A 24,858-nucleotide genomic window follows, 5' to 3' on the forward strand; every position below is an offset into this window, starting at 1 on the left:
GTACTGCCCAGGCCCACAGTCATTGTTTCCCATCCCATCTCCAAACCCAGCCTGCCAGATGAGGGAGTCCAGAGGCACCTTCCAACAGCCCTATAACAACAACCCGCCTTCTCACGACTGGTCTGTGGCACTGTGTTCTCTGTATATATGAGCTCTGCCTGTGAGAGGGCTTGGCCCAACAGACACTCTCAGAGTAGCTCCCCGCCCGGCCTAGTTCCTAGACTCCCTATTCTCCACCCTTCCTGACCTCCAAGATCCCAGTGGGCAGGACTGGCACTTAATCCCTAGCTTCTGAGAAGACTGGGCCACCTTTTGCCAGCCCCTCCCTCTCCCAGCGGCTCCCAGAGCCCACCCGCAGCTGCTCCAGGAGAAACCAGGCCGCCTCACCCTGCCAGCCAAAGCAGATGCGTTCCCTCCGGCCCTCCACTCCTCCGACTTCTACCCGACCCTGACAGAGGGAGCCTCAGGGGGACAAGAAGGGAAAAAGTGTGTCTTCCCCAGGCAAGATGCCAACCCTCACACCCTCCGCCCACCACAGCCAGTGCAGATGCTGCGACTCACGTGCTGCTCCCAGCTCTGAAGCCACACCCCAGGGGCTTCAGTCCTAGCTGACCTCTGTCCCTGTGAGCCCCTTGCACATGGAATAGGGGTCCCCACTTGTAAGATGGGAGGTGTCTCAGAGAGATCCTGCTAGGGCCCACTGACATGGGATTCTCACACCCCCTAGGCCTGGCAGCCAGGATCAGGGAATGTGGAAAAGGGCCTGGAAATCCACCCATCTGAACAAGGAGGAAAATTATAAGGCAGAGAAAAGCCTCATGGAATTGCTCCGCACACACTGGCCCTGCCCTCTTTGCCTGGGGCAAGGGAGCGGTGGAGTTCCACAAAGACTCCATTGAAGCCGGCTTCCTCCCTGTCCCAGCCTCCAGCCTGGGTGGACTCTGGGCTATTGGTTCCATCAAAACCTCTCATTTTCCCTACTTCCTCTAGTGCCTCACACGGCCCCAGTGCCGGGATATGTGGCTGGACGCCCAGGACACTAGCCCTGCCACCAGAGAGCTCACAGGGCATCTCCCAGCCCGTTCCTGCTCTCTCCAGAGCGCTCATCCTTCCTGGTCCTTTCTAAGGGCCTCTGCTTCGGAAACCATCCTTACTCCACGCCCCTCAGCATGACTGACTGATGGTGGTTGTTCAGAGGACCAATAGCTGAGGCCAGTGCCAGAGACAGAGCTCAGGCTATAACCGAGGAAACCGTGTTCTGTTCTCACCTCTTTGGACTTTCAGGGAACCAAAGGTCAGTGTGAGAGTGAAGGTCCAAGTGTGATACTTGCAGCTGCATAGCTCTTGGCATGAGGGGAAGCAGACCGTGCTGACCCCTCAGAAGTGTTTTGGAGTTCATCCGGGGAGGCCATTTGCCTGTGAACCTCACATCACTTGGTGATCCAGCACTGCCCTGGGGTGGGGATGACTTCCTCCCTGAGAGGGAGCATGGCTTCTGTTTTAAATCCCAGTCTCATGTGGTTTTGAACGAGTCTTCCGCCGTTCCCATGGCTGGGAAGCCTGGGATCAGGTGAGGATGACTAGAGAGCAGCGACACTGTGCGGTCTCCAGCGATGTGGGCAGCCCTCAGCGGTGAGAGGTGTCGTGCCTGGGGAGGCTGTTGTCCCTCTGGTCTGACCTGAATCCGTTCCATTTCACCCTCTCCTCCACACCCTCAGAGTAGCCGAGGTGAGGAAAGGTAGTGGCCAGCCTCAGGATGGTAGCTTGGCCTTGCTGTGCGTGGCATGTGATGATGAGGATCTGTGGGGAGCAGATGCCCCGCTAGCTAGGCCCACTAGGAAGACTTGCTCTTGCCAAGGGGTCCAAGGAGGGGCCAGGAATGGTAGATTATCCTTCAGTGCGGGCCAACCAGGATCCAGAGCACAGTTGTAATAGTCTTTGGACCCAGTGTCCAGCCGCCCCATACCCACCGACATGCACTCTCCGGGTATGCTGACCCACACTTGCACACTGATCTGAGGGGGCTCCATGGACTCTTCTGTCAGCCTGTCACCTTGCTCCCCCAGCCCACATCAGGGAGAGTCGGCAGCCAGGGCGCCAGTCTCTGGGCTCTGCCATCCCTAGCCTCTCTCAGCTTTCCCTGGCTTGGGGGCAGCACTCTGGTGGAGAAAAGAGAGGGAGTCCTTGGAGGTTCAAGAGAAGGAAGGCAAACTGCTCTGAGGGCTGAGGGACCTCAGAGAGAGTGCAGTGGCTCTTGCAGGGCATTTGGCCTACTGCTCTTACAGAGGCTGTATTCAGCCCCAGGTGGCCCCCACACCCATGATGGTAAACAGAGAGCCCTTCATCCCTGCATCAGCCCTCCCAAGAGTCTACCCCACGAACCTTTAGACTCCCTTGGAAACTCCAGCCTCACCCTGCCTTCTCAGTCCTGGAGCCAGGATGTATTATTACCCCTGATGGCAAACCCCACAGGCTGCCACAGGCTGCAGTAGAGAAATCCAGCTTCCCCAAGGCAGGATCCTCTTTCTCCCCACTTGCTGGACGCCCCTCATTCCAACCCACAGCAGCAGGCCCCTGCCTTCACTGTCTCCCTTGGCTTCCCCATCTCCTTTCCCAACTCTAGTCTGTGTCCCGTGAGTTCAGTCTTTGTGAGGAGAGGTCACTGTGCCTCATTTTTCTTGGGCTTTGTCTCTTCTTTTCCATCCCAATTGCTGCATTAGGCTGTGTGTGTGTGTGAGTGAGAGAGAGAGGGGGGGGAGAGGAGTGTGAGAGAGAGAGAAGAGAGAGAAAAAGAGTGTGTGTGCACAAGAGTGTAAGCGTGTATGTGTGTGAGTGTGTGTGTGTGCACATGCACGCACCCCTGTATGCAAGCACATACAGATGAATGAATGATTGGTGAAGACTGCCCCCCCCCCGTCTCTCTTACTGCCTCTCTTGCAGCAGCACTGGGTGCCACCCCTACCCTGCACTCAGCTGGGCAGCAGGCACTCCTCCTACCCATCCTGCCCAACAGCTCTGGGCTCCCATTTTCTCCCTTATAAAGTCAGGCGACGGCAGACAACCAGGAATGCTGCTGCTGCCCATGACGCAAGCCAGCTGTGGGGGCCCGCCTGACTGCCCTGGGCTATAAGGGGTAGCAGGGAGCTCACAGAGGTTCACTGCCAGGGGGCAGGGTGCTGGGGTGGGGCTGGGGTGGGGTTTAGACGATGGCTGGGCTGAGACCGGAAGCTTACCTTTCTGAGACCCAGTCTGATCGCTTCCCTCCACCCCCGTGTCCCCTCTACGGCTTGTGCTACAGAGAACTTTGATATTGTGGAACTTGTTCTTCAGTGGAGGAGGAACCACAGGACGGGGAACCAGAGGCCTGACTCCCCAGTACCTCCTGGGGCAGGGAGTTATATTCCCACTTAAAGGAAGATGGGCACAAGGGAAGTCAAAGACAAAGGTGGGGGAAGAGAGACTGGAGGGGGGGCGGCCAGAGGCCTGAGGTGGGCTGTGGCAAGGCTGAGGGGTCATAGCCAGAGGCTCTGTGAGGACAGATAGAAAGACAGTCGGCTTGCACCGAGTTCAGACTGTGAGGAGCTGGGTCTACAGCAGCCTTCCAGGACTAGGGAAAGCATCTAACCTGGAGACCTTGCCCCCAGCCAGGCAGAGAGGCTAAGGCACATAGGTATGGCCTACACGGGGACCCCTTGTCCCCAGAGCCTGCTGGCAAGCAGAAGGTTGAACATCCTAAGAAGCAGCTCCAGGTGCAGCATGGTAGTGCGCATCTGTAATTCTGCCAGGTGATGCAGGGCTAAAGGGTAACTTTAGCTGCAGAGTCACCCTACCTCAACAAAACTGAATGCCAAGTGTCACCCCAGGCACGCAGGAGGTACCAGCACAATCCGGGGCCTGCCAAAGGATGGCTATCTAGGAGACTGACCAAAGTCTCCCCTGGCCATCTGTGAGAGGGACCAGCATGGCAGGACACAAGCTCTTTCTGTCTCCTAACCCTGGGTCTCAGGAAAAGCATGGAGCCGCCCCACCCTGGGACCCAGACAGCAGCTCCCTGTTCACAAGAGGAAGGGTGGGAAGCTGCGAGGACTTCTCCACCTTCATCAGGACGCTGCGACGGGAGGGGTAGGAGCCCTCCAGGAACACATGGCCTCTTTGAGGGAGCCAGGCCTGTCCAAGTAATGGCAAGCAGGCAAGGGCTGGGCACAATGGCTCCTCTGTCCTAACAGCTCTGGGCCCTTGTGCGTATACACAGACACATAGCCTTATACAAACCCCACAGGCGCCCCAGCAGCCACCCACATACTCATGCACATCTGTGCCGCCCTGGACACTCACCTGCGACCTTCCTCCACCAAAAAATAAAAATAAATAAATAAAGCCCACACAGGCAGCAAGCAGCCTTCCTGCCTCTCCAGCTCCTCTCCCAAAGCCTGGGGCATTTGCCCCTCCCACGCAGAGGGCTTGGCCTGTTCATTATCACAACCCCCCTTCCTCAGTCCACACCACTGTCTCTGCTGTAAGTTATCTAGAACCAGTTGGGGGCGTGGGAGCAGAGACCCCGCTGCCCCGCCCGGAAGGATCTGTGCAGCCCTACTTGCCTTTCACCCATCCTTGTCCCCTGGAGGTCATTTATTCCCCTCCCTCTGTGATGCCAGCCTCGCCTCCTCCAAGATGTCCTCTGGGATTGACTTCCGGCTTGTTGTTTCTTCATCCCGCACCCTCTTTATATTTGAAGCCGCTCTCCAGCTGCCCTCTACCTAATGACAGCGATTCTGAATGCAGCCGATCAGAGGGGTAAGAGGAACACAAGCCTGGAGGTGAGGGGTAGTCCTGTCAGAGTTTCCAAAGCCTCAGCCAGCTTGGTTTCAGAGGCCTCTGTTCGGACAAGGGGGCTGCCTGGCCTGCACACTCCAGCCACACAAGGCAGCCAGTGTGAGCGCCTCTCCACACAGGAAACAGCGGGGCCCAGTCCCTCAATGGGCTTATTCAGACCCCAGCTCTCTGGAAAGTACCTCTGCTTCCTGCCACCCTCCCACTTAGCCAAACAGACTGCTGCTCTCTCCTGTGGGAAGGGAGCAGAGGCAGGTGGTTCAGTGGTTAAGGCCCAGCTATGTACCTTGGTGCCTGACCCAGAGCCTTGGCTTCTAGGACTTGGAAGTTGACATCTACCTCCTGTACAAGAGAGTTTGGGTGGGATCCTCTCACCGAGGGGAGAGTGCCCTCTTCCTCGTGGGCGGTGAGCAGCCCAGCCCTAGTTTGAGATGTTTACCTCTTTGCAGGGTATAAATATTCTCAGAGTGGGCAGCATCACCTGGCTCACAAAACCCCTGAAGGTTTACTGCTCAGCTCTCCCCAGCTGCTGCGAGCCACTCCAGCCCACCAGGGTGGTGGCTCCATCCTGTGGGGGCTGTGTGCCCCACCGTCTGTTCTGTGGCTGCCCTTGGTTTTGCCTGCTGCATTTTGCTCAAGCAGATGCAGCACCCCCTAAAAGCACCTACTGCCTGCCAGTTTCTTGGTCTGAGGTTCCCTGGCACAAGTTATGCTGGGACTGCAGAGGCTGCCAGTCACACCTGGGCAGGAGGCTTTTGCTCACTTTATCCTTTCAATTCGAGGCACCAGGGCCACCAGAGAGATTTGAGCTCAGCCCCGAGAACAGCATTATCTTTCTTGGCCATCCCTCCTGGGCCAGAGAAGGCGCAGGCCCCTGCAGTGGCTGGTGCTGCCCTCAGGAGGATGTCAGCTGGCCCAGGCTGGCCAGGGCCCAGCACTTGTGTGACTGAAGCCAGATCATCTCTATCAGGGCCATCAGCCTGACGGGGGCCCTGAAGTTTCAGAGGCCTGACTGGGATGAGTCTCCGTTTCTCCGCCTGCTGTCTTTGCCCAAAGCTAGCTATCTAGCAGTAGGGTTCTAATCACCCCAAAGGGATGGACCAGAAACTGTGGTGGCGGGCAGGAGACAAAGGAAACCTAATTCTAGGAAACTGTCTGGAGGAAGATTGAAGCTCCGTCAAAGGAGGGGGCTCTCTGTGTGGTCCAAAGGGGGCCTGGATGGTGGTCACTAACCAGGGGTAGACCGTGTCTGTCCTGCTGCCTGAGGAAGCGCTCTTTGGTCCAGCTGGCAGAGCTGGGGTCCATCCTACCCTTATTCTCACAATCAGCCCCGGCTTGTCCTAGGGAAGGGGAACTCCGCTGTTGTCTTCCCTGACTCCTTGGGCAAGTTTGGAACCAGAGAGGCCGGATGTGACTATTCACCAGAGACTGGCGATAGTGCTGCAGCAGGAAGCAATCTCAGAGTGATGGAGGAAGTTTTGGCCCATTTTGAATCTAACACTGCATGTGCTCTCCATCTGGCCTGAGAGCCTTTGCTCCTTGGCAGACTCTGAGCAATAAGCTGCCCCACCCCACCCCATCCCCACAGGCACTAGGAAAATAGCATGAGAGAACAAAATTACCTGTCTGCATTCCACTATCAGGCACCAGCTCTGGCCAACCACAGGGGTGAAACGTGGTCGTGGCAAAGGGTGTGAAGAGCCCACCCTAGGAGAAGGAGTGTGACCAGGGATCCCCCTCATTGTGGGAGTCCCCTGGAACTCTATTCCCGGGGACTGTGCCCACCAAGAAAGATGATCAAGACAAGACAGGGAGAGACCAGACCCAGGATGGACATTCTCTGGGGCCCAGAGTTGGTGGAAGCCTGTGGATTCAGGAACCCATGGAACCCTGAACAGCAGGAGTCCTAACGAGGCCCCCTAGACAATGCTGCACAGAGCTATGGGACGTGTCGTCATGGAAACCCCCCAGCCCAGCTGTCCAACTCTGCGGTGCCTAGCCTCCTTCTGCCAGGAGCCTGGCCTTGACACAGCTCCCTCTCTCACCAGCCTCCTTCTTCGGGGAGAACCACCTAGAGGTGCCCATGCCCACAGCCCTGGCCAGGGTGGACTTGCTGTTCCAGTTCTCCACATCTCAGCCCGATGCCCTGCTGCTCTTGGCAGCAGGCCAAGTCGACCACCTCCTGCTGCAGCTCCACTCCGGACGCCTACAGGTGAGCAGCATACCTGGGAACAGGGCTAGGGGTTCCTTCTCTATTTTAGAATCCTTTGCTTCTGGCTGAGCAACCTCAGGCGAGTCACCTCTGCCCTGGGATCTTGGTCTGTCCACTGTGCGTGGACAACGACATCCCAGAAAGAGTGAGTTCCTGGTACAGTGCTTCTGCCTACCAGCTGGACCCGATCTCTCTTCCCTTCGTAGACCCTGGCTGGCCTTCTGGACTCTGAGAGCACTGGGAGGCTTCCTGTGTCCACCTTCTCACAGAATCTGACTCACAGGCTTTCTCACTATTGCCCCTGCCTCTCTCTTTTGCCTGCCTTCCTCTCCCCTGTGCCTGAGCAGGCTTCTGTCCTTGGCATCTCTGTGTGAGGAGTGTTCCTTTTCCCAGGGAGTGGCCTCGGCTACTCACCTGGCTCCAAGTCCCCATACCGGGCCTCCCTCTCCCCACCAGACTCCCCTGTGGTATGGTGATATAGCAGTGCCATCACCACCTGCTTCCTATTTCATGCTTTAAGACCAGTTTTATTGGCAAGGGGTCGTTTGGCTCTCTCTTGACTCTTCCCATTAATTGTGAAGAGTTTAGGATTGGACCCATATGCTTTCATGCCCTATTGCGGTTGGGGAGTATGGCCATATTATCCTAGACTGCCTTGGCTTCTCATTGTCACAAGGTGTCACTTTGAGTCCGGGGCCAGGTGCAGTAGACATAGTGGTGCCCAGAATCCTACAGAGACACTCCATGCTTGGAGCCCTAAGGTCTTGTACTCTGACACCACCCATTCCAGTTCTGGTGCCCGTGTCATGGAGGCAGCCTTCTCTACTGCATCCTCAAAACAGAGCCTCCGGGCTGCCGAGATGGCTCAGTACGTAGATGCCCGTCTGTGCAGGCCTCATGACCTAAGTCCAGTCCCCAGAACCCACAAAGTGACAGGAGAGAAGTGGCACCTGAGAGCTGTCCTCTGACTTTCACATGTGCACCCGTTACTCCTCCAGAAGAAACTTTTCTAGAATCCAGACTAGGTTTTCTGGCACAGTTTACCCAAGGAAAGAGAGGAAGAATGAGCTTGTGGGAAGTGCTGCTTCAGGAGAGAGCCTTGCTTTGTGTAAATCCCTGCGGTCACACGGGGACCTTGAGTCTACACCATTCATGTTGGCCAGTACTTAAAAACAAGTAAGGGCCATGAGTAATGTCACGAAAGCCTTCGTCCTAGTCCCTCTTTGCAGGGGACTCAGTGTGAAAATGTACTGTGCTTTGGTGGGGTAGATAGAAACATCACCCACTCCCACCCCTGATCTCCCTGTTTCTCTTCAGGTCAGACTTGTCTTAGGCCAAAAGGAGATGAAGCTGCAGACCCCAACCGACATACAGCTGAGTGACTCTGCCCCCCACACCGTAGTGCTTACGGTCTCCAACAGCTGGGCTGTGCTGTCTGTCGATGGGATTCTAAACACCTCAACCCCAATCCCAAAAGCCCACCTAGAGGTCACTTATGGGCTCTTTGTGGGGGGCTCTGGAAGCCTTGACCTGCCTTACCTGAAGGGAATCAGCCGACCGCTGAGGGGCTGCCTCCACTCAGCCAGTCTCAATGGCCGCAACCTTCTCCGCCCGCTGACGCCTGATGTTCACGAAGGTTGTGCTGAAGAACTCTCTGCTGGCGACGACGTGGGCCTGGGCTTCTCTGGACCCCACTCACTGGCTGCCTTCCCTGCCTGGAGCACTCAGGAGGAAGGGACCCTGGAGTTCACACTCACCACTCGGAGTCAGCAAGCACCCCTGGCCTTCCAAGCAGGGGACCAACGTGGCAACTTTATCTACGTGGACATATTTGAGGGCCACTTGAGGGCTGTGGTTGAAAAGGGCCAAGGTACCATGCTGCTTCGTAATAGTGTGCCTGTGGCTGACGGGCAGCCCCATGAGGTCAGCGTGCACATAGATGCTCACCGACTGGAGATCTCTGTGGACCAGTACCCTACTCGTACTTTCAACCGCGGGGTTCTCAGCTACCTGGAACCACGTGGCAGTCTCCTCCTTGGGGGGCTGGATGCAGAGGCCTCTCGCCACCTCCAAGAACACCGTCTAGGCCTGGCACCAGGGGCTGTCAACATCTCCCTGGTAGGCTGCATAGAAGACTTCAGTATCAATGGCAGGAGGCAGGGGCTCCGGGATGCCTGGCTGACCCGTGACATGGCAGCGGGCTGCAGACCCGAGGAGGATGAATATGAAGAGGAGGCCTATGGCCCATATGAAACTTTCTCCACCCTGGCACCGGAAGCCTGGCCAGCTATGGAGCTGCCGGAGCCATGTATTCCCGAGCCAGGACTGCCTCCTGTCTTTGCAAATTTCACCCAGCTGCTTACCATCAGCCCGCTGGTGGTGGCCGAGGGTGGCACGGCCTGGCTTGAGTGGAGGCACGTGCAGCCCACACTGGACCTCACAGAGGCAGAACTCCGCAAGTCCCAGGTGCTGTTCAGTGTGAGCCAGAGTGCACGCCACGGTGAGCTGGAGCTGGACATCCCTGGAGCCCAGACCCGGAAAATGTTCACCCTATTGGATGTGGTGAACCGTAAGGCCCGCTTTGTTCACGATGGCTCTGAGGACACCTCTGACCAACTGATGCTGGAGGTGTCAGTGACTGCTCGAGCACCTGTCCCCTCCTGCCTTCGAAGGGGCCAGATTTACATTCTGCCCATCCAGGTGAACCCCGTCAATGACCCACCCCGCATTGTCTTCCCGCACGGCAGCCTCATGGTTATCCTGGAACACACACAGAAACCTCTGGGACCTGAGATTTTCCAAGCCTATGACCCGGACTCTGCCTGTGAGGGTCTCACCATCCAGCTCCTTGGTACCTCCACTGGTGTCCCCGTGGAACACCGAGACCAGCCTGGAGAGGCAGCCACTGAGTTTTCCTGTCGTGATCTAGAGGCAGGCAACATAGTCTACGTCCACCGTGGTGGGCCTGCACAGGACCTGACATTCCGGGTCAGTGACGGGATGCAGGCCAGCGCTCCAGCCACACTGAAGGTAGTGGCTGTCCGGCCGGCCATACAGATCCTCCACAACACGGGGCTGCACCTGGCCCAGGGCTCTGCTGCACCCATCTTGCCTGCTAACCTGTCAGTAGAAACAAATGCAGTAGGACAGGATGTGAGTGTGCTGTTCCGGGTCACTGGCACCCTGCGGTTCGGGGAGCTGCAGAAGCAGGGGGCAGGAGGGGTGGAGGGCACTGAGTGGTGGGATACGCTGGCGTTCCACCAGCGTGACGTGGAGCAAGGCCGAGTGAGGTACCTGAGCACTGACCCACAACACCACACCCGAGACACAGTGGAGGACCTGACCTTGGAGGTCCAGGTGGGCCAGGAGACACTGAGTAATCTGTCTTTCCCAGTGACCATCCAGAGGGCCACAGTGTGGATGCTGCGTCTTGAGCCTCTGCACACTCAGAACCCCCATCAGGAGATCCTCACCCCAGCCCACCTCGAGGCTACCCTGGAGGGGGAGGCAGGCCCGTACCCTCACACCTTCCACTATGAGTTGGTTCAGGCCCCCCGGAAAGGCAACCTGCAGCTCCAGGGCACAAGGCTGTCAGATGGCCAGAGTTTTAGCCAGAGTGACCTACAGGCTGGTCGTGTGACCTACAGGGCCACAATGCGGACCTCGGAGGCAGCTGATGACTCCTTCCGTTTCCGTGTCACGTCTCCACCACATTTCTCCCCACTCTATACTTTCCCCATCCACATCGGAGGCGACCCAAATGCTCCTGTCCTCACTAATGTCCTTCTCATGGTCCCTGAGGGAGGGGAAGGAGTCCTGTCTGCTGACCACCTCTTTGTCAAGAGTCTCAACAGTGCCAGCTATCTCTATGAGGTTATGGAGCAGCCCCACCATGGCAGGCTGGCTTGGAAGGAACCAAAGGGAAAGGCCACCCCAGTGACATCTTTCACTAATGAGGACCTACTGCATGGCCGACTGGTCTACCAGCATGATGACTCTGAGACCGTAGAGGACGATATCCCATTTGTGGCCACACGCCAGGGCGAGGGCAGTGGTGACATGGCCTGGGAGGAGGTGCGTGGTGTCTTCCGAGTGGCCATCCAGCCTGTGAACGACCATGCCCCGGTGCAGACCATCAGCCGTGTCTTCCATGTGGCCCGGGGTGGACAGCGGCTGCTGACCACAGATGATGTGGCCTTCAGTGATGCTGACTCAGGCTTCACTGATGCTCAGCTCGTGCTGACCCGCAAAGACCTCCTCTTTGGCAGCATTGTGGCTATGGAGGAACCCACACGGCCCATCTACCGCTTCACCCAGGAAGATCTCAGGAAGAAGCACGTCCTGTTTGTGCATTCAGGAGCCGACCATGGCTGGCTCCAGCTGCAGGTGTCTGATGGGCAGCACCAGGCCACTGCCATGCTGGAGGTGCAGGCCTCAGAACCCTATCTTCATGTAACCAATAATTCTAGTCTTGTGGTTCCTCAAGGAGGCCAGGGAACCATTGACACAGCTGTGCTCCACCTAGACACCAACCTGGATATCCGAAGTGGAAATGAGGTCCACTATCATGTAACAACCGGCCCTCACTGGGGACAGCTGCTCCGGGACGGTCAGTCAGTCACCTCCTTCACCCAACGGGACTTGCTGGATGGAGTCATTCTCTATAGCCATAATGGCAGCCTCAGTCCCCATGACACTCTAGCACTTTCTGTGGCAGCAGGGCCTGTGCACACCAACACCATCCTACAAGTGACCATTGCCCTGGAGGGTCCCCTGGCCCCACTACAACTGGTCCAGCATAAAAAGATCTACGTTTTCCAGGGAGAAGCAGCTGAGATCAGAAGGGACCAGCTAGAGGTAAGGAACAAGGAGGTGAGCATGGTCATGGACCAAGCAGGGCGGCACTTCCACGAAGGGGATGTTACTGAGGCAACTCAGGGCTTGGAAGTATTATGGAACCGGGCGGTGGTGGCACACACCTTTAATCACAGCACTCAGGAGGCAGAGGCAGGCGGATCTCTGTGAGTTCCAGTCCAGCCTATTCTACAAGAGCTAGTTCCAGGACAGCGTCCAAAGCCACAGAGAAACCCTGTCTCAAAAAAAAAAAAAACCAAACAAAAAAAAGTATTATGTAGCTTCAGTACTCACCACATGTGCCTCTGGGGGAATCTGTTATACATGCATCTGCCTGTAAGCTGCTTGTACCGCCAGGTGTCACGTGCATACGTGTGCTTTGCTGTGGCTAACCATGTAAAATCTGGGCTCCAGTCAGACCCACGAGATGTCTTGAAGAGGAGTCCAAGCATGTGCAACCTGTTAAGTTCCCTAGGAGGTTGCCATGGGTAGAAAGCTTTGAGGAGTACTACCCCTCAAGTCCCCAGGCCTTCAGCTCTTTTCCCAGACTCCATACTGGGATTGTGAGGGTCTATGGAGGGTTAGTCACTCAGGGGGATCACAGTGTAACACCGACCAGCAGGTTCACTGCCTTACTGTGAAACTCAGACCAGATCCTTTCAAATCTTGATGCCCTTCTGGTTCTGAGTGTTTAAACTTTGAGAAAGACCACAACTGAACATGTCAGGAAGTGCCCACATTGGAAGAGGTAGCATATGAGCCAAGCTGTGGTGACATGTGGCTTTAATCCCAGCACTTGGGAAGCAAAGGCAGACCGATTTCTGAGAGTTCAAGGCCAACCTGGTCTATTTAGTAAGTCCCAGCCCAGCTGAGGCTCAAAAGAAGGGAGGAGCAAGGGAGGATATAGCATATGGACAGCAAACACCAGGCATGGCATCCCCAGTAAAAGCAATGCCCTCGGCCGGGCGGTGGTGGCGCACGCCTTTAATCCCAGCACTCGGGAGGCAGAGGCAGGCGGATCTCTGTGAGTTCTAGGCCAGGCTGGACCGACAGCCTCCAAAACAAAACAGAGAAACCTTGTCTCGTAAAAACCAAAAAAAAAAAAAAAAACCAAACAAACAAACAAAAGCAATGCCCTCTGTAAAGGCACAGAGTAAATCTGAGGTTAGCACTTAACTGTGTGTGTGTGTGTGTGTGTGTGTGTGTGTGTGTGTGTGTGTGTGTGTGTGTGTGTGTGTGTGTGTGTGTGTGTGGCTGGATCAGGCATTGAGGGAGTAATCAGGCATCTTCGGCTGAACCTAGCTCAGCAAAATACTTAAAACCTGGAGTCTGGGAGCCTGCGCTTCTAGGAACGGTGGGGGTGCCCTCTAGTGGTACATAGTAGCAATAATACCAAGATGGGGGCTGAAGAGTTAGGCAAATCCACCTAATATGGACCTGAACAGAAAGAGCCTGAGCAGAGCCCCATCAGAGGAACGTGTGTGTGTGTGTGTGTGTGTGTGTGTGTGTGTGTGTGTGTGAGTCTGGATGTTTTGCTTGTGAACCTAAATGCACATGAGCAGCAATATCCTGCAGGATGAGCAATACGTGGAGACCAAGCCTGCTCTGTCTGCCAGCTGAGGTCCAGCACAGCCTGTGACCCTGTATGTCCCTGCGGTCTCTGTTGACCAGGTAGCCCAGGAAGCAGTGCAGCCTGCAGACATCATATTCTCGTTGAGGAGCCCCCCGAGCGCCGGCTACCTGGTGACGGTGTCCCACGGTGCTTCGGCAGATGAGCCACCCAGCCTGGACCCTGTGCAGAGCTTCTCCCAGGAGGCGGTGAATTCAGGCAGGGTTCTCTACCTACACTCTCGCCCTGGAGCCTGGAGTGATTCCTTCTCCCTGGATGTGGCCTCGGGCCTGGGTGATCCTCTTGAGGGCATCTTTGTGCAGCTGGAGGTGCTGCCCACAGTCATTCCCCTGAAGGTGCAAAACTTCAGCATTCCTGAGGGTGGCACCCGTACCCTGGCCCCTCCACTGCTCCAGATCACTGGGCCGTACTTCCCCACACTGCCAGGCCTCCTCCTACAGGTGCTAGAGCCACCCCAGCACGGAGCCCTGCAGAAGGAGGACCAACCCCAAGATGGGAGCCTCAGCACGTTCTCCTGGAGAGAGGTACGGCTGTTCCAGAGACCCCAGGCTGCGGCCCAGCCCTACAGTTGCTAGCACTGCTTTATGCTTTATTTCTTGTCTTCCTCTGGGAGCTGGAAACCACTGTCCCCTGGCTTTTCATGGGTTCTAAAGGAATTTGTCTTCTCCTGCACCCAGCCACAGAACATTAAGGGTGCTGGTCCCAAGATCCCTGCTAAGTCTTAGGCTAGCTAACGCGTGACAACTAGCCCCGGGTCTGCTTATAGGTGGAAGAGCAGCTGATCCGCTACGTGCACGATGGGAGTGAGACACCGACAGACAGCTTTGTCCTGGTGGCCAATGCCTCAGAGATGGACCGCCAGAGCCAACCCATGGCCTTCACCGTCACTATCCTGCCTATTAATGACCAACCTCCTGTCCTCACCACAAACACAGGCCTGCAGGTGAGTTCACCCTGGGGACCACCCCATCTCTGCTTCTGGAAAGAGACCAGGGTCCCCCTTGCTTCTCCCCTCCTCTCAAGCTCAGTTTCGTCCTCTGTAAAAGGGTTCGCTGCCACATACCGGGTTGTTGGAAGGAGAGGCGTGATGTGGTGCTGAAAACACCGCAGTTGTGAGGTTTCCTTACTGGGCACTTAGAAACACAGTGGGCATCTTTGTTTTAGAAAGGCCATGCTCAGCCTTTGCTGTTCCCTGGACTCACCTATAGCAGAAGGCTCCCCATGCCTCAGGCCCAAGACCCCTGATAACATTTCTTATGAGCCCTGTATGGTGAGCTGCAGGTGGGGAACTGGAGTGCCACGGCAAACAAAGACCACTGCTAGACTTCGCAAGTTTCTATCCCTTATAGGCTGCAGAGCAGTGGCAGCCCTGCCCTGAAGAAATGGGAGCAGAGGTCCCAGCAAGACAGTATTCCATGATCACATGAAACAAAAAGGCTATAGCTTGACAGGCCTACCTGGAACAATAGAGGTTGGACTAACAATACAATACAAAATAATAGAGCTTCGGATGTCAGCATCTAGAGCAGTGGTTCTCAACGACCCCTTGGGATTGAATGACCCTTTCTCAAGGGTCACCTGAGACCATCAGAAAACACAGATATTTACATTATGGTTGCTAACAGTAGGAAAAAATTACCATTATGAAGTAGCAACGAAAATAATTTTATGGTTGGGGCCACCACAACATGAGGAACTGTATTAAAGGGTTCTATTAAAGGGTTACATTAAACTGTATTAGGAAGGTTGAGAACCACTGTTCTAGGGCATAAACCACCACCAAGAGTAGCTTTGGAAAGCTGTAGAAAAGGGGTAACTTTGGCTATTTCTGGCCTAGGGTCTGAGTCTTTGTGGTTATCTATGAAGAGGTGGTGTAATGTTGCCCGTGGGAAGGGATGAGTGGGATTTGGTCTAGATAACTAATGGTTGCTTAGGACCGCAGAGTGGAACTGCTGTGTGGCAAATTGGCCACCAGATGGCAATATCCACCTATATTAGCTCCCTGAAGCCTGACAACGAGGCTTTCTCTTTCGGGGACTCAATGAGGGAGGAGCTAATAGGTTCTAGAAGGATGTTCTCTGATTATGAGGACCCCTACCCAGAATGACCACAGTGACCGGCCTGTGCCACGTGGCCCAAGGCCCAGGAAGAGGCTCTTACCCTACTTGGGAGCATAGCCTAGGCGGCCTCCCCTGCATTCTGCGCGGGTTGGTTCAGGACTGAGAAGGAAATTCTCAGCTCTCCTCTGCTCTCCACCTCCGTCCCAGCCAGCATTCAGCTGGTAGGAGAGCCTATTTCTGAGCTGGCCATCCTCTCTACCTCTACCCCGTGCCCACCCCTGCCAGGTGGTGTTTGCCAGGGTGGGAGGAAAGGGAGGTCCCTGCCCACCTCTGAGATACAGATGGAATATCACCTTTGGCCAGGGATGGGGATCTCTGGGAAGTAAGAGCTCTGTAAGGGTCAGACAGGAGCATTTCTAGGCAGGGGGCTGTGGGCTGACTTTGAGGTGCAGTTAAGATTAGGACAGGTGGAGAACGAAGCGGGCCTGAGGAGAATGGAATGGAAGGTCCCTTATGTGAAGAGCCCAGAAAGACTCAGGCACCAATGACAGCTGAGCAGAGCACGGTGGAGCCTAGTGGAAGTCCTAGGACCAGGAGGGGGGGCACGACGTGGACAGACTTTCACATGCCTGTGTCCCCAGATCTGGGAGGGGGCCACTGTGCCTATCCCTCCTGAGGCCCTCAGGACCACAGACAATGACTCAGGACCAGAAGACCTAGTCTACACCATCCAGCAGCCCAGCAATGGACGGATAGCCCTGAGGGTGTCTCCAGACACAGAGGTCCGCCACTTCACTCAGGCCCAGCTGGACAATGGACTTGTGCTGTTCTCACACAGAGGTGCGTGCTCAGGGGATTCTTCGGTCCCCCACCCTACTCCCTGGGAGGTACCTTGAGGGTAGGGAGCTACACTGGGCCAGGAGCATCCAGATCGACCCCTTGTGCTCAGGAGTCCTGGAAGGAGGCTTCCACTTTGACCTCTCGGATGGTGTGCACACTTCTTCCGGACATTTCTTCCGAGTGGTAGCCCAGAAGCAAGTGCTTCTCTCGCTGGAGGGCAGTCGGAAGCTGACTGTCTGCCCAGGTAGGCCTGCTTGCTGAGGAGCTGGGGTAGCATTGGGGGTGGCACAGCGGGACCCTGGCCTTGGCCCCTGTCAACAGCTGACAGGCTCCTCTGTGCTTTTCAGAGTCTGTGCAGCCACTCAGCAGCCAGAGCCTGGGAGCCAGTTCCAGCACAGGCACTGACCCCCGCCACCTGCTCTACCGCGTGGTAAGAGGCCCCCAGCTTGGTCGGCTCTTCCATGCCCAGCAAGGCAGCGCAGAGGAGGCCTTGGTGAACTTCACCCAGGCTGAGGTAAGGGCCTTGCCCCTCAGCCAAGACACAGACCCCAAACTTACCTCAGGTGGCTGCCAGCCTGAGCATGTACCTCACTGGCAGCTGAGCTTTTCTAGACCCTACCCAGGTTCAGGGATAGGCCTCTAGAAGGAAGCTGTAACTGGATCCTAGACGTTAAAAAAGACCACAGTAAGCCAGGCGATGGTGGTTCATGTCTTTAGTCCCAGCACTCGGGAGGCAGAGGCAGGTGGATCTCTGTGAGTTCGAGGCCAGCCTAGTCTACAGAGTGAGTTCCAGGACAGGCTCCAAAACAATACAGAGATACCCTGTCCCGAAAAACCAAAACAAAAGCTCACAGTAAGAAGGAGCAGGGGCACCCCAGCAGCTAGGGCAGGGCTGAGTTTGCTTTAGTGGGACAGAGTTTGAGATAAAGTTGAGCTTGGGGCTCAGGGCAGGTGCCAGAGAGAAACAGAGCAAGCTGGGGGCAGATGAGTCACAGGCAGAGTGGGCCAAGCCGAGGGGTGCTGTTATCCACTCTTCGGAGCAGGGTTCCTAGGGCAGACCAGGGCCACCAATCAAAATGATAGTTTCCAGCCTCAAGTAGAGACTGTCTTCGGTAACCAGCAGGGCCAGCTGTCACTGTGAGCAGCTCCTCCAGGCTGCTCTTCTGGGCAAACAACACACTTGGTGCTCCCATCTAGAAGCCTTGTGGGCACATAAAACTAGGACGGACATGCTCCCAGTTATTTCTGTATAAGCAGGATCCAAAGGATGCAGCTGGCCCTGTCACTCTGTCTGCAGCACTGCGGTGCTGCTCCAAGAACTTTCCAGAGGGGGTTACCCTGGCCCTTGAGAATGGCAGGACCCACCCCCCAGGTCTCTTTCCAGAACTCCTTCACCTAGGAGGCCTCTTGGACCCTATAGGTTCCTTTCCCCCCCTTCAGGATGTGTGCTTATCCTGAGAAGTAACTGGATGAAGGAGCCAGCAGGAGGAGAGCAGCTCCCACCCAGCAGGTAGCTCAGAGGAGGAAGATTAGCTAGGGTGAAGTAGATTTCTTAGGTCTATCACATCATTTGCTAGGTTTGTGTTCGTTCTCTCTTCTCCTGGGCCCCGACATTTACCATAGGTCCTTCCACCTCCTCCCCACAGTGAAATTGGCCAGTGGCTAGAGCGGCTGTATGCCCTGAGTCACTGGGAGCCTTGTCATCAGAGACCAGGAAGGAGGAGAGAATAGGACAAGGCCACGAGGGCCCCTCCCCCACCCAGCAGTCTCTCCTCCCCGCCCCCCCCCCACTGCAACAACATGAAGGACAAGACTGGATGGCCACCAGGGGGCCAGACTGGCAGTGCCACCCAAGCAGGCTGAAAAGAGGCTACGTGGCACAGGCACCCTCCTCCACTAGAAGAGGGCAGGCAACCATGGCTTGACAGTCCCACTGGCCTTCAAGACTCTGGGCTGGATGGGGCAGGACTCACGCAGCCTCCCTTTGCAGGCAGGAATGTTTGTTTGGAAGTCAGCTGACTCTGTGTAGTGCACATGGCTAGTAAAAGCCAAACCAAGACCAAGCCTTCTGACTGCTCATCCAAGTCCCCTCCACCTAAGGATACCTTTTCCCACAGCTGGGGAGACCCCTGCACAGCTGGCCTGAGTTCTGCCTTTTTCTCATCCAGGCACTGCTAGCCAAGCATCACATTAACCTGCACCACCGCTGCTGGGGGTGGGTCTGCATTGCCCACCATACCCCCCCGTCAGCCTGGGCCAGAGGTTACAAGTGGCAGGCAGTCTTCAGTCCTTTAGGACACATCTGGCCCACAGATGTGTTTTATTTGAATACACATTACATCTAAATTTGTTGTTTTGTTTTGTTTTTATAAATTTTTATTTAAATTCGAAAATACCTTATTTGTGCTTTTTGAGACAGGGTTTCTCTGTGTAGCTTTAGAGCCTGTCCTGGAACTCACTCTGTAGACCAGGCTGGCCTCGAACTCACAGAGCAGATATCCACCTGCCTCTGCCTCTCGAGTGCTGGGATTAAAAGCCTGCATGCGCTGCCACCACTGTCCAGATTACATTTAACATTTTAGCATTAGTTGTCAGCATTGAAGCCTTAGGAAATTTCACACAAACCTGATGCCCCGATTCCTCCAAAGCCTGTGTTCCTTCATGTAACAAACCACTGAGGAAGAGTCCCTCTCTCAGCACGGGTCTGCCCCCAGTGTAGACAGCATGGCCCGACTGCGATGCTCTGGGGTTCTGAAAGTGCTTGCTTATAGCAATCCCACTTCACCTCCCTTTTATTGGTACACAAACCCTGTTTTGCTGAAAGGGAGAACTTTCTGTGTCTCCTAAAAGGGGAAAAACAAAGACAAGGCATGAGGATGTGTCTTGGTTAGAGGGTAGAGAAGGCAGATTCTTTACAGAAGCAAAGACTATCACTTGGTGTTCAGCGCACATGTGGCCCTAAATCATAGGTGCTGCTGTGGGTGTGACAGGGAGTTGAGATCTCGTGGATAACAGGGTCATGACCGAGCCTTTGTGGTCAGATACCCAGCAACTGCAGCGTTTGAACAAGAGTGAGCTTAATGCTGAGCCTGGCACTGTGGCACGTACCAGCTACTTAGGAGGCTGAGGCAGGAGAATCATGTCTTCAAAGGCTCGCTCTGTGTTAGGACGCTATAGAGGCAGTAGGCAGAGGCCTGGGGTGGAACACAAGAGAGGAGACTTGCAGTGGCCCGGGCAGGACCTGGGTGGCAGGGGAGAGGAGCCAAGGTCTCTGGGGTTTCCTGAGTCACTCACCAGCAGAGCTGCTGCCATGGAGATGGAGTCTCAGGAGGTGAGGCCGCCGGAGCACAACTGGGCCCAAGAAGCTTGAAATAGCTAATAGACATCTCTGTGGACAAAAGACACAGGTGTGAATCTGAGACTGGGGGACCACTGAGAGTGAGGGTGCTGCGTGAGGCTCTGAGACTGCATGAGTATGTAGGACAGAGACCGCACTGGGGAGCAGGGCCAACAGAGTCTGAGATAGGAGGAGACCCAAAGCAGAACCTCACATCCCATTCACTTACGTCAAGTGACACGCAGCAGTCACTAAGACTGAGACCCAACCTCTGGTCTAGTGCGTAGAGCCCATCAGTACCCTTGATGAAAACGTGCTTGGTGACATCATGGGAACAAAATCTTGAGGGGAGCAGGCTGAGGATGTGTGGTAACAGTGGAGACTATTCTTGGGGAATTTTGCTGCAAAGAAGAGTAATGAAGCCGGGCAGTGGTGGCGCACGCCTTTAATACCAGCACTCGGGAGGCAGAGGCAGGCGGAGCTCTGTGAGTTCAAGGCCAGCCTGGTCTACAGAGCGAGTTCCAGGACAGTCAGGGATACATAGAGAAACCCTGTCTCGAAAAGCCAAATTGTGGGGGGTGATGAAAAGGGGGAGGTAGCAAACGCCAGCAGAAAATGTCAGTTGAGGTGGGGATGTGGCTCAGTTGGAAGAGTCCCTGCCTAGAATGCATGAGGCCCTGGGTCCCGCCATCAGCCACCACATAAAACTGGAATTTTAACAAGTGCTAGAGCAGACTACAATACACGAAATCCGATCTCAAGTAAAAAAAAAAAAAAAGTAATTTCAATGTAGTTTTCTTTAAGATGAAAGAAAAAGTAACTTGGTTGCATAGCAAAAAAAAAGAGGAAGGAAGGAAGGAAGGAAGGAAGGAAGGAAGGAAGGAAGGAAGGAAGGAAGGAAGGAAGGGAAAGACCTATTTGGGGAAACTGACATAACAAGCGAGAATAGAAGTAGTGTCTGCAGGAAACAAGGGAGATGGGAGCCATTGCAAAGGAGGAAAGACCTGCTTTAAATGGCAACATGAACAAGTGATCAATTTCTCCAGCTAGAGCTAGGACTGAAGCTTAGGCTTCTGGCTCGAGAGTCCAGCTCTTCCCTGCCACATAATTGCCTAATGGTGACCCCTTGAACCAATGGGGTAGAGAGCAGGCTACACAGAGACCCATGTTCAACCAGGAGAGCTCAGAGTAAGACTGGGTATGGGATACTGGGGAGACGGGAGTGCTAGTGTCCTGCCAGCCTGATAGGAAGTCTCCAGGTACATCCAACCATAATGTCTCCCCTAGGTGAATGCTGGCAATATTCTGTATGAGCACGGGATGTCTCCTGAGCCCTTCTGGGAAGCCCATGACACCATCGGTCTCCTGCTGTCCTCGCCACCTGCCAGAGATGTGGCTGCCACCCTTGCTGTGGTTGTGTCTTTCGATGCTGCCTGTCCCCAGCGCCCCAGCCGCCTCTGGAGAAACAAAGGTGAGTGGCATGATGGGGCGGCAAGGTTGAGGGTGCAGAGAAATGCCTCAAACGGAGGGCTAGAGACCTGCCTAGCAGCTTCGGTCTTAGTCCCAGGGCCGAGGACGCTATGGGGACGGTGGGCGGGGACACTGACAGCAGAGGAAGGCACAGTCCTTGTTCTCTCAGGGCCACGAGCCCCACCCTGGAGCTACGGGTCTACAAGAGAGGCACAGACTTGCCCTGGGGTCTCCTTTCTGAGGGTTCACCGCCCTTCCTCCAGTGGGCTGGACCTTCATAGCCTGTGTCTCACCCCCAGGTCTCTGGGTCCCTGAGGGCCAGCGGGCCAAGATCACCGTGGCTTCCCTTGATGCCTCCAACCTCCTAGCCAGTGTTCCAGCATCCCAGCGCGCTCGGCACGATGTGCTCTTCCAGGTTACACAGTTCCCCACCCGGGGCCAGCTGTTGGTGTCCGAGGAGCCACTCCATGCTGGGAGGCCCCACTTCCTGCAATCTGAGCTGGCTTCAGGACAGCTTGTATATGCGCATGGTGGTGGGGGCACCCAGCAGGATAGTTTCCGCTTCCGTGCCCACCTCCAGGGGCCAACGGGGGCTTCTGTGGCAGGGCCCCAAACCTCTGAGGCCTTTGCCATCACCGTGCGGGATGTGAATGAGCGTCCTCCTCAGCCACAGGCCTCCATCCCTCTCCGTGTCACCAGGGGCTCACGAGCCCTTGTCTCTCGAGCCCAGCTGAGTGTAGTAGACCCCGACTCGGCTCCAGGGGAGATTGAGTATGAAGTACAGCGGGCACCCCACAATGGCTTCCTGAGCTTGGTCGGGGACAACACTGAGCCTGTGACCCGCTTCACACAGGCTGACGTGGATGCGGGGCGGCTGGCCTTTGTGGCTAATGGGAGCAGTGTGACGGGCATCTTCCAGTTGAGCATGTCTGATGGGGCCAGCCCCCCGATACCCATGTCCCTGGCTGTGGATGTCTTGCCATCCACCATTGAGGTGCAGCTGCGAGCACCCCTGGAGGTGCCCCAAGCCTTAGGACGATCCTCACTAAACCGGCAGCAGCTCCAGGTGATTTCAGATCGTGAGGAGCCAGATGTGGCCTACCGCCTCACTCAGGGGCCCCTGTATGGGCAGCTACTCGTGGGTGGGCAGCCTGCCTCTGCCTTCAGCCAGATGCAGGTGGACCAGGGGGAAGTGGTTTTTGCCTTCACCAACTTCTCCTCCTCTCAGGATCACTTCAAAGTCCTGGCTCTGGCCAGGGGTGTGAATGCATCAGCCACTGTGAACGTCACAGTGCAGGCTCTGTTGCATGTGTGGGCAGGTGGGCCATGGCCTCAGGGTACCACCCTGCGCCTAGACCCCACTGTGCTAGATGCCAGTGAGCTGGCCAACCGCACAGGCAGTATGCCCCACTTCCGGCTCCTGGCAGGGCCCCGATACGGCCGTGTGGTCCGTGTGTCCCAAGCCCGCACAGAACCTAGGAGCAGCCAGCTTGTGGAGCATTTCACTCAGCAGGACCTGGAAGAGGGAAGGCTGGGCCTAGAAGTGGGCAGGCCAGAGGGTAGGTCCACTGGCCCAGCGGGTGACAGTCTTACTTTGGAGCTGTGGGCAAGGGGTGTCCCACCTGCAGTGGCATCGTTGGACTTTGCCACCGAACCTTACCACGCAGCCAAGTCCTACAGCGTGGCCCTGCTAAGTGTTCCTGAGGCTGCTCGGACAGAAACAGAGAAACCAGGAAGAAACACCCCCACTGGCCAGCCAGGCCCAGCAGCATCCAGCCCCATGCCCACTGTGGCTAGGAGCGGTTTCCTGGGCTTCCTGGAGGCCAACATGTTCAGCGTCATCATTCCTGTGTGCCTGGTCCTCCTGCTCCTGGCCCTCATCTTGCCTCTGCTCTTCTACCTCCGCAAACGCAACAAGACAGGCAAGCATGATGTCCAGGTGTTGACCACCAAACCCCGCAATGGCCTACCAGGCGACACAGAGACCTTTCGCAAGGTAGAGCCAGGCCAAGCCATTCCACTCACAACTGTGCCGGGCCAGGGGCCCCCGCCAGGAGGCCAGCCTGACCCCGAGCTACTGCAGTTTTGCCGGACACCCAATCCTGCCCTCAGGAATGGCCAGTACTGGGTGTGAGACCTGGCCTGTGTCCAAAGGCTGCCCATTCTCCAGACCCACTGCTTCGGTACCCTGGTCTGGCCTGAGACTCTCCGGGGCCAAAAAGACCTTGAGATGCCAGGGGTGGAGGGAGCTGGGAGACAGTCTGGAGATCCTGGAGTGGAGTGGGTAGAGTCAAGAGCTGGAACTTTCCTCAGCTCACTTAGACCTGGAGAACTGCAGGGGCCAAGTTGAGAGGCAGCTAAAGTCGGCTCACTGCGGGAAAACAGGATACCAGCCTAGACAGGTCACAACTCTGGGTCCCGTGTCTGTGACCTTAGATAAGTCACACCTGACCCAGGCTGCCTAGAAGATCAGAAGACAGCACCTGGCTTTTCCACCACAGCTCTGGCCATTTGTTGTCTCTGAAGAACAAACTCTCCCTCTCTGGTGTTTTCCTGAAGCTGAATGGGGAGGAATGTTAGTCAATAGATTAATATATTCAAGGTGCAAAGTGGGTGGGTTGCTCTGGGCTGGCTAACTTAAGGCAAGAAAGCTATTTAACATGGTGCTGGGCTAGCCAGGCCTGATGGAGCCCTGGAGTATATGGGATGGAGAAGGGTCTGAAGCCATGTTACCCACAGAGCCCTGTGGTAAAACACTGAAGCACTGGCGAGCAACCTTCGACCCTTGGACTGGGAACGTAGAAGGCCACTCTGGTGGCCATGCTCCCCTCAAGACATGGGAGCAGGCAAACTGGGGCACTTGACTCCACGGAGCCTTGATAATGGTGCTTCAGAGGCTCCGGACAGCTGTGCATTGTTTGTGTTTGACTGTGCACTGGGCTCTAATCCATGGCAGCCTCACTCCCCTGGGGCAGGCCATTGGCCTAGCTTCATGGGGGTGGGGTGGACAGATCTGGGCAAGCTCTTGAATTCCCACCTCCTGGGGCCTTCCCAAAGTCCTCTAGTCTCACCTGTACAGGCAGAGGGGCTGTTGTTGAGATGGGACCAAAGCCCTTACTCTACAGGGAACTTCAGGGAAAAAAATAAAATAAATTCTCCCAGCCCTAGACTTCTTAGCCTGGGTCTTGGCCTCCACAGCCCTATCCTTCCCCACCTCCTTTCCATGTGTGTTGTAACAGAAAAAAAAAAGTGAGGGAATGCCAAAGCTTGGGACAAGATACATAAAGGGAAGATTTAGGCATGCAGACTTTTTTTTTTGACAAAGTTTCTCTAATAGCCCTGGCTGTCCTGGAGCTCACTCTGTAGACCAGGCTGGCCTCGAACTCACAGAGATCTGCCTGCCTATGTCTGCCACGTGCTGGGATTAAAGGTGTGCGCCACCACCACCACCCCCTGGCACATGCAGACTTTTATGTAGAGCCTTCACTATCTCCAGCCTTTGCCAGGAGGACTAAGGAGAGGAAGCACTGCAGACACAGGAGAGCCTATGGGCATGCGCTTGGCCCTAGATCATACCATTCAACTAGCAATGGTTCTGAAAATGCCAAGTCTCCAAAAGAAAGGC

General features: G+C 55.7%; 1 protein-coding gene across 1 annotated transcript in view; it reads left to right on the plus strand.

Moving 5' to 3' along the window:
• Positions 1–24,402, plus strand: part of Cspg4 (chondroitin sulfate proteoglycan 4) — a 35,706-nt gene extending 11,304 nt beyond the window's left edge. Inside the window, exons 2-10 of the mRNA XM_005069575.4 lie at positions 6,879–7,042; positions 8,360–11,899; positions 13,568–14,050; positions 14,293–14,469; positions 16,228–16,426; positions 16,536–16,670; positions 16,774–16,940; positions 21,051–21,234; positions 21,533–24,402. Coding sequence (XP_005069632.1) covers positions 6,879–7,042; positions 8,360–11,899; positions 13,568–14,050; positions 14,293–14,469; positions 16,228–16,426; positions 16,536–16,670; positions 16,774–16,940; positions 21,051–21,234; positions 21,533–23,367 — 6,884 coding nt within the window. The 3' untranslated portion in view covers positions 23,368–24,402. The remainder of the gene's footprint in view (positions 1–6,878; positions 7,043–8,359; positions 11,900–13,567; positions 14,051–14,292; positions 14,470–16,227; positions 16,427–16,535; positions 16,671–16,773; positions 16,941–21,050; positions 21,235–21,532) is intronic.
• Positions 24,403–24,858: the final 456 nt, after the last annotated feature.

This window comes from Mesocricetus auratus, unplaced genomic scaffold (assembly GCF_017639785.1).
Source record: "Mesocricetus auratus isolate SY011 unplaced genomic scaffold, BCM_Maur_2.0 Super-Scaffold_100022, whole genome shotgun sequence".
Classification (NCBI taxonomy): Eukaryota; Metazoa; Chordata; class Mammalia; order Rodentia; family Cricetidae; genus Mesocricetus; species Mesocricetus auratus.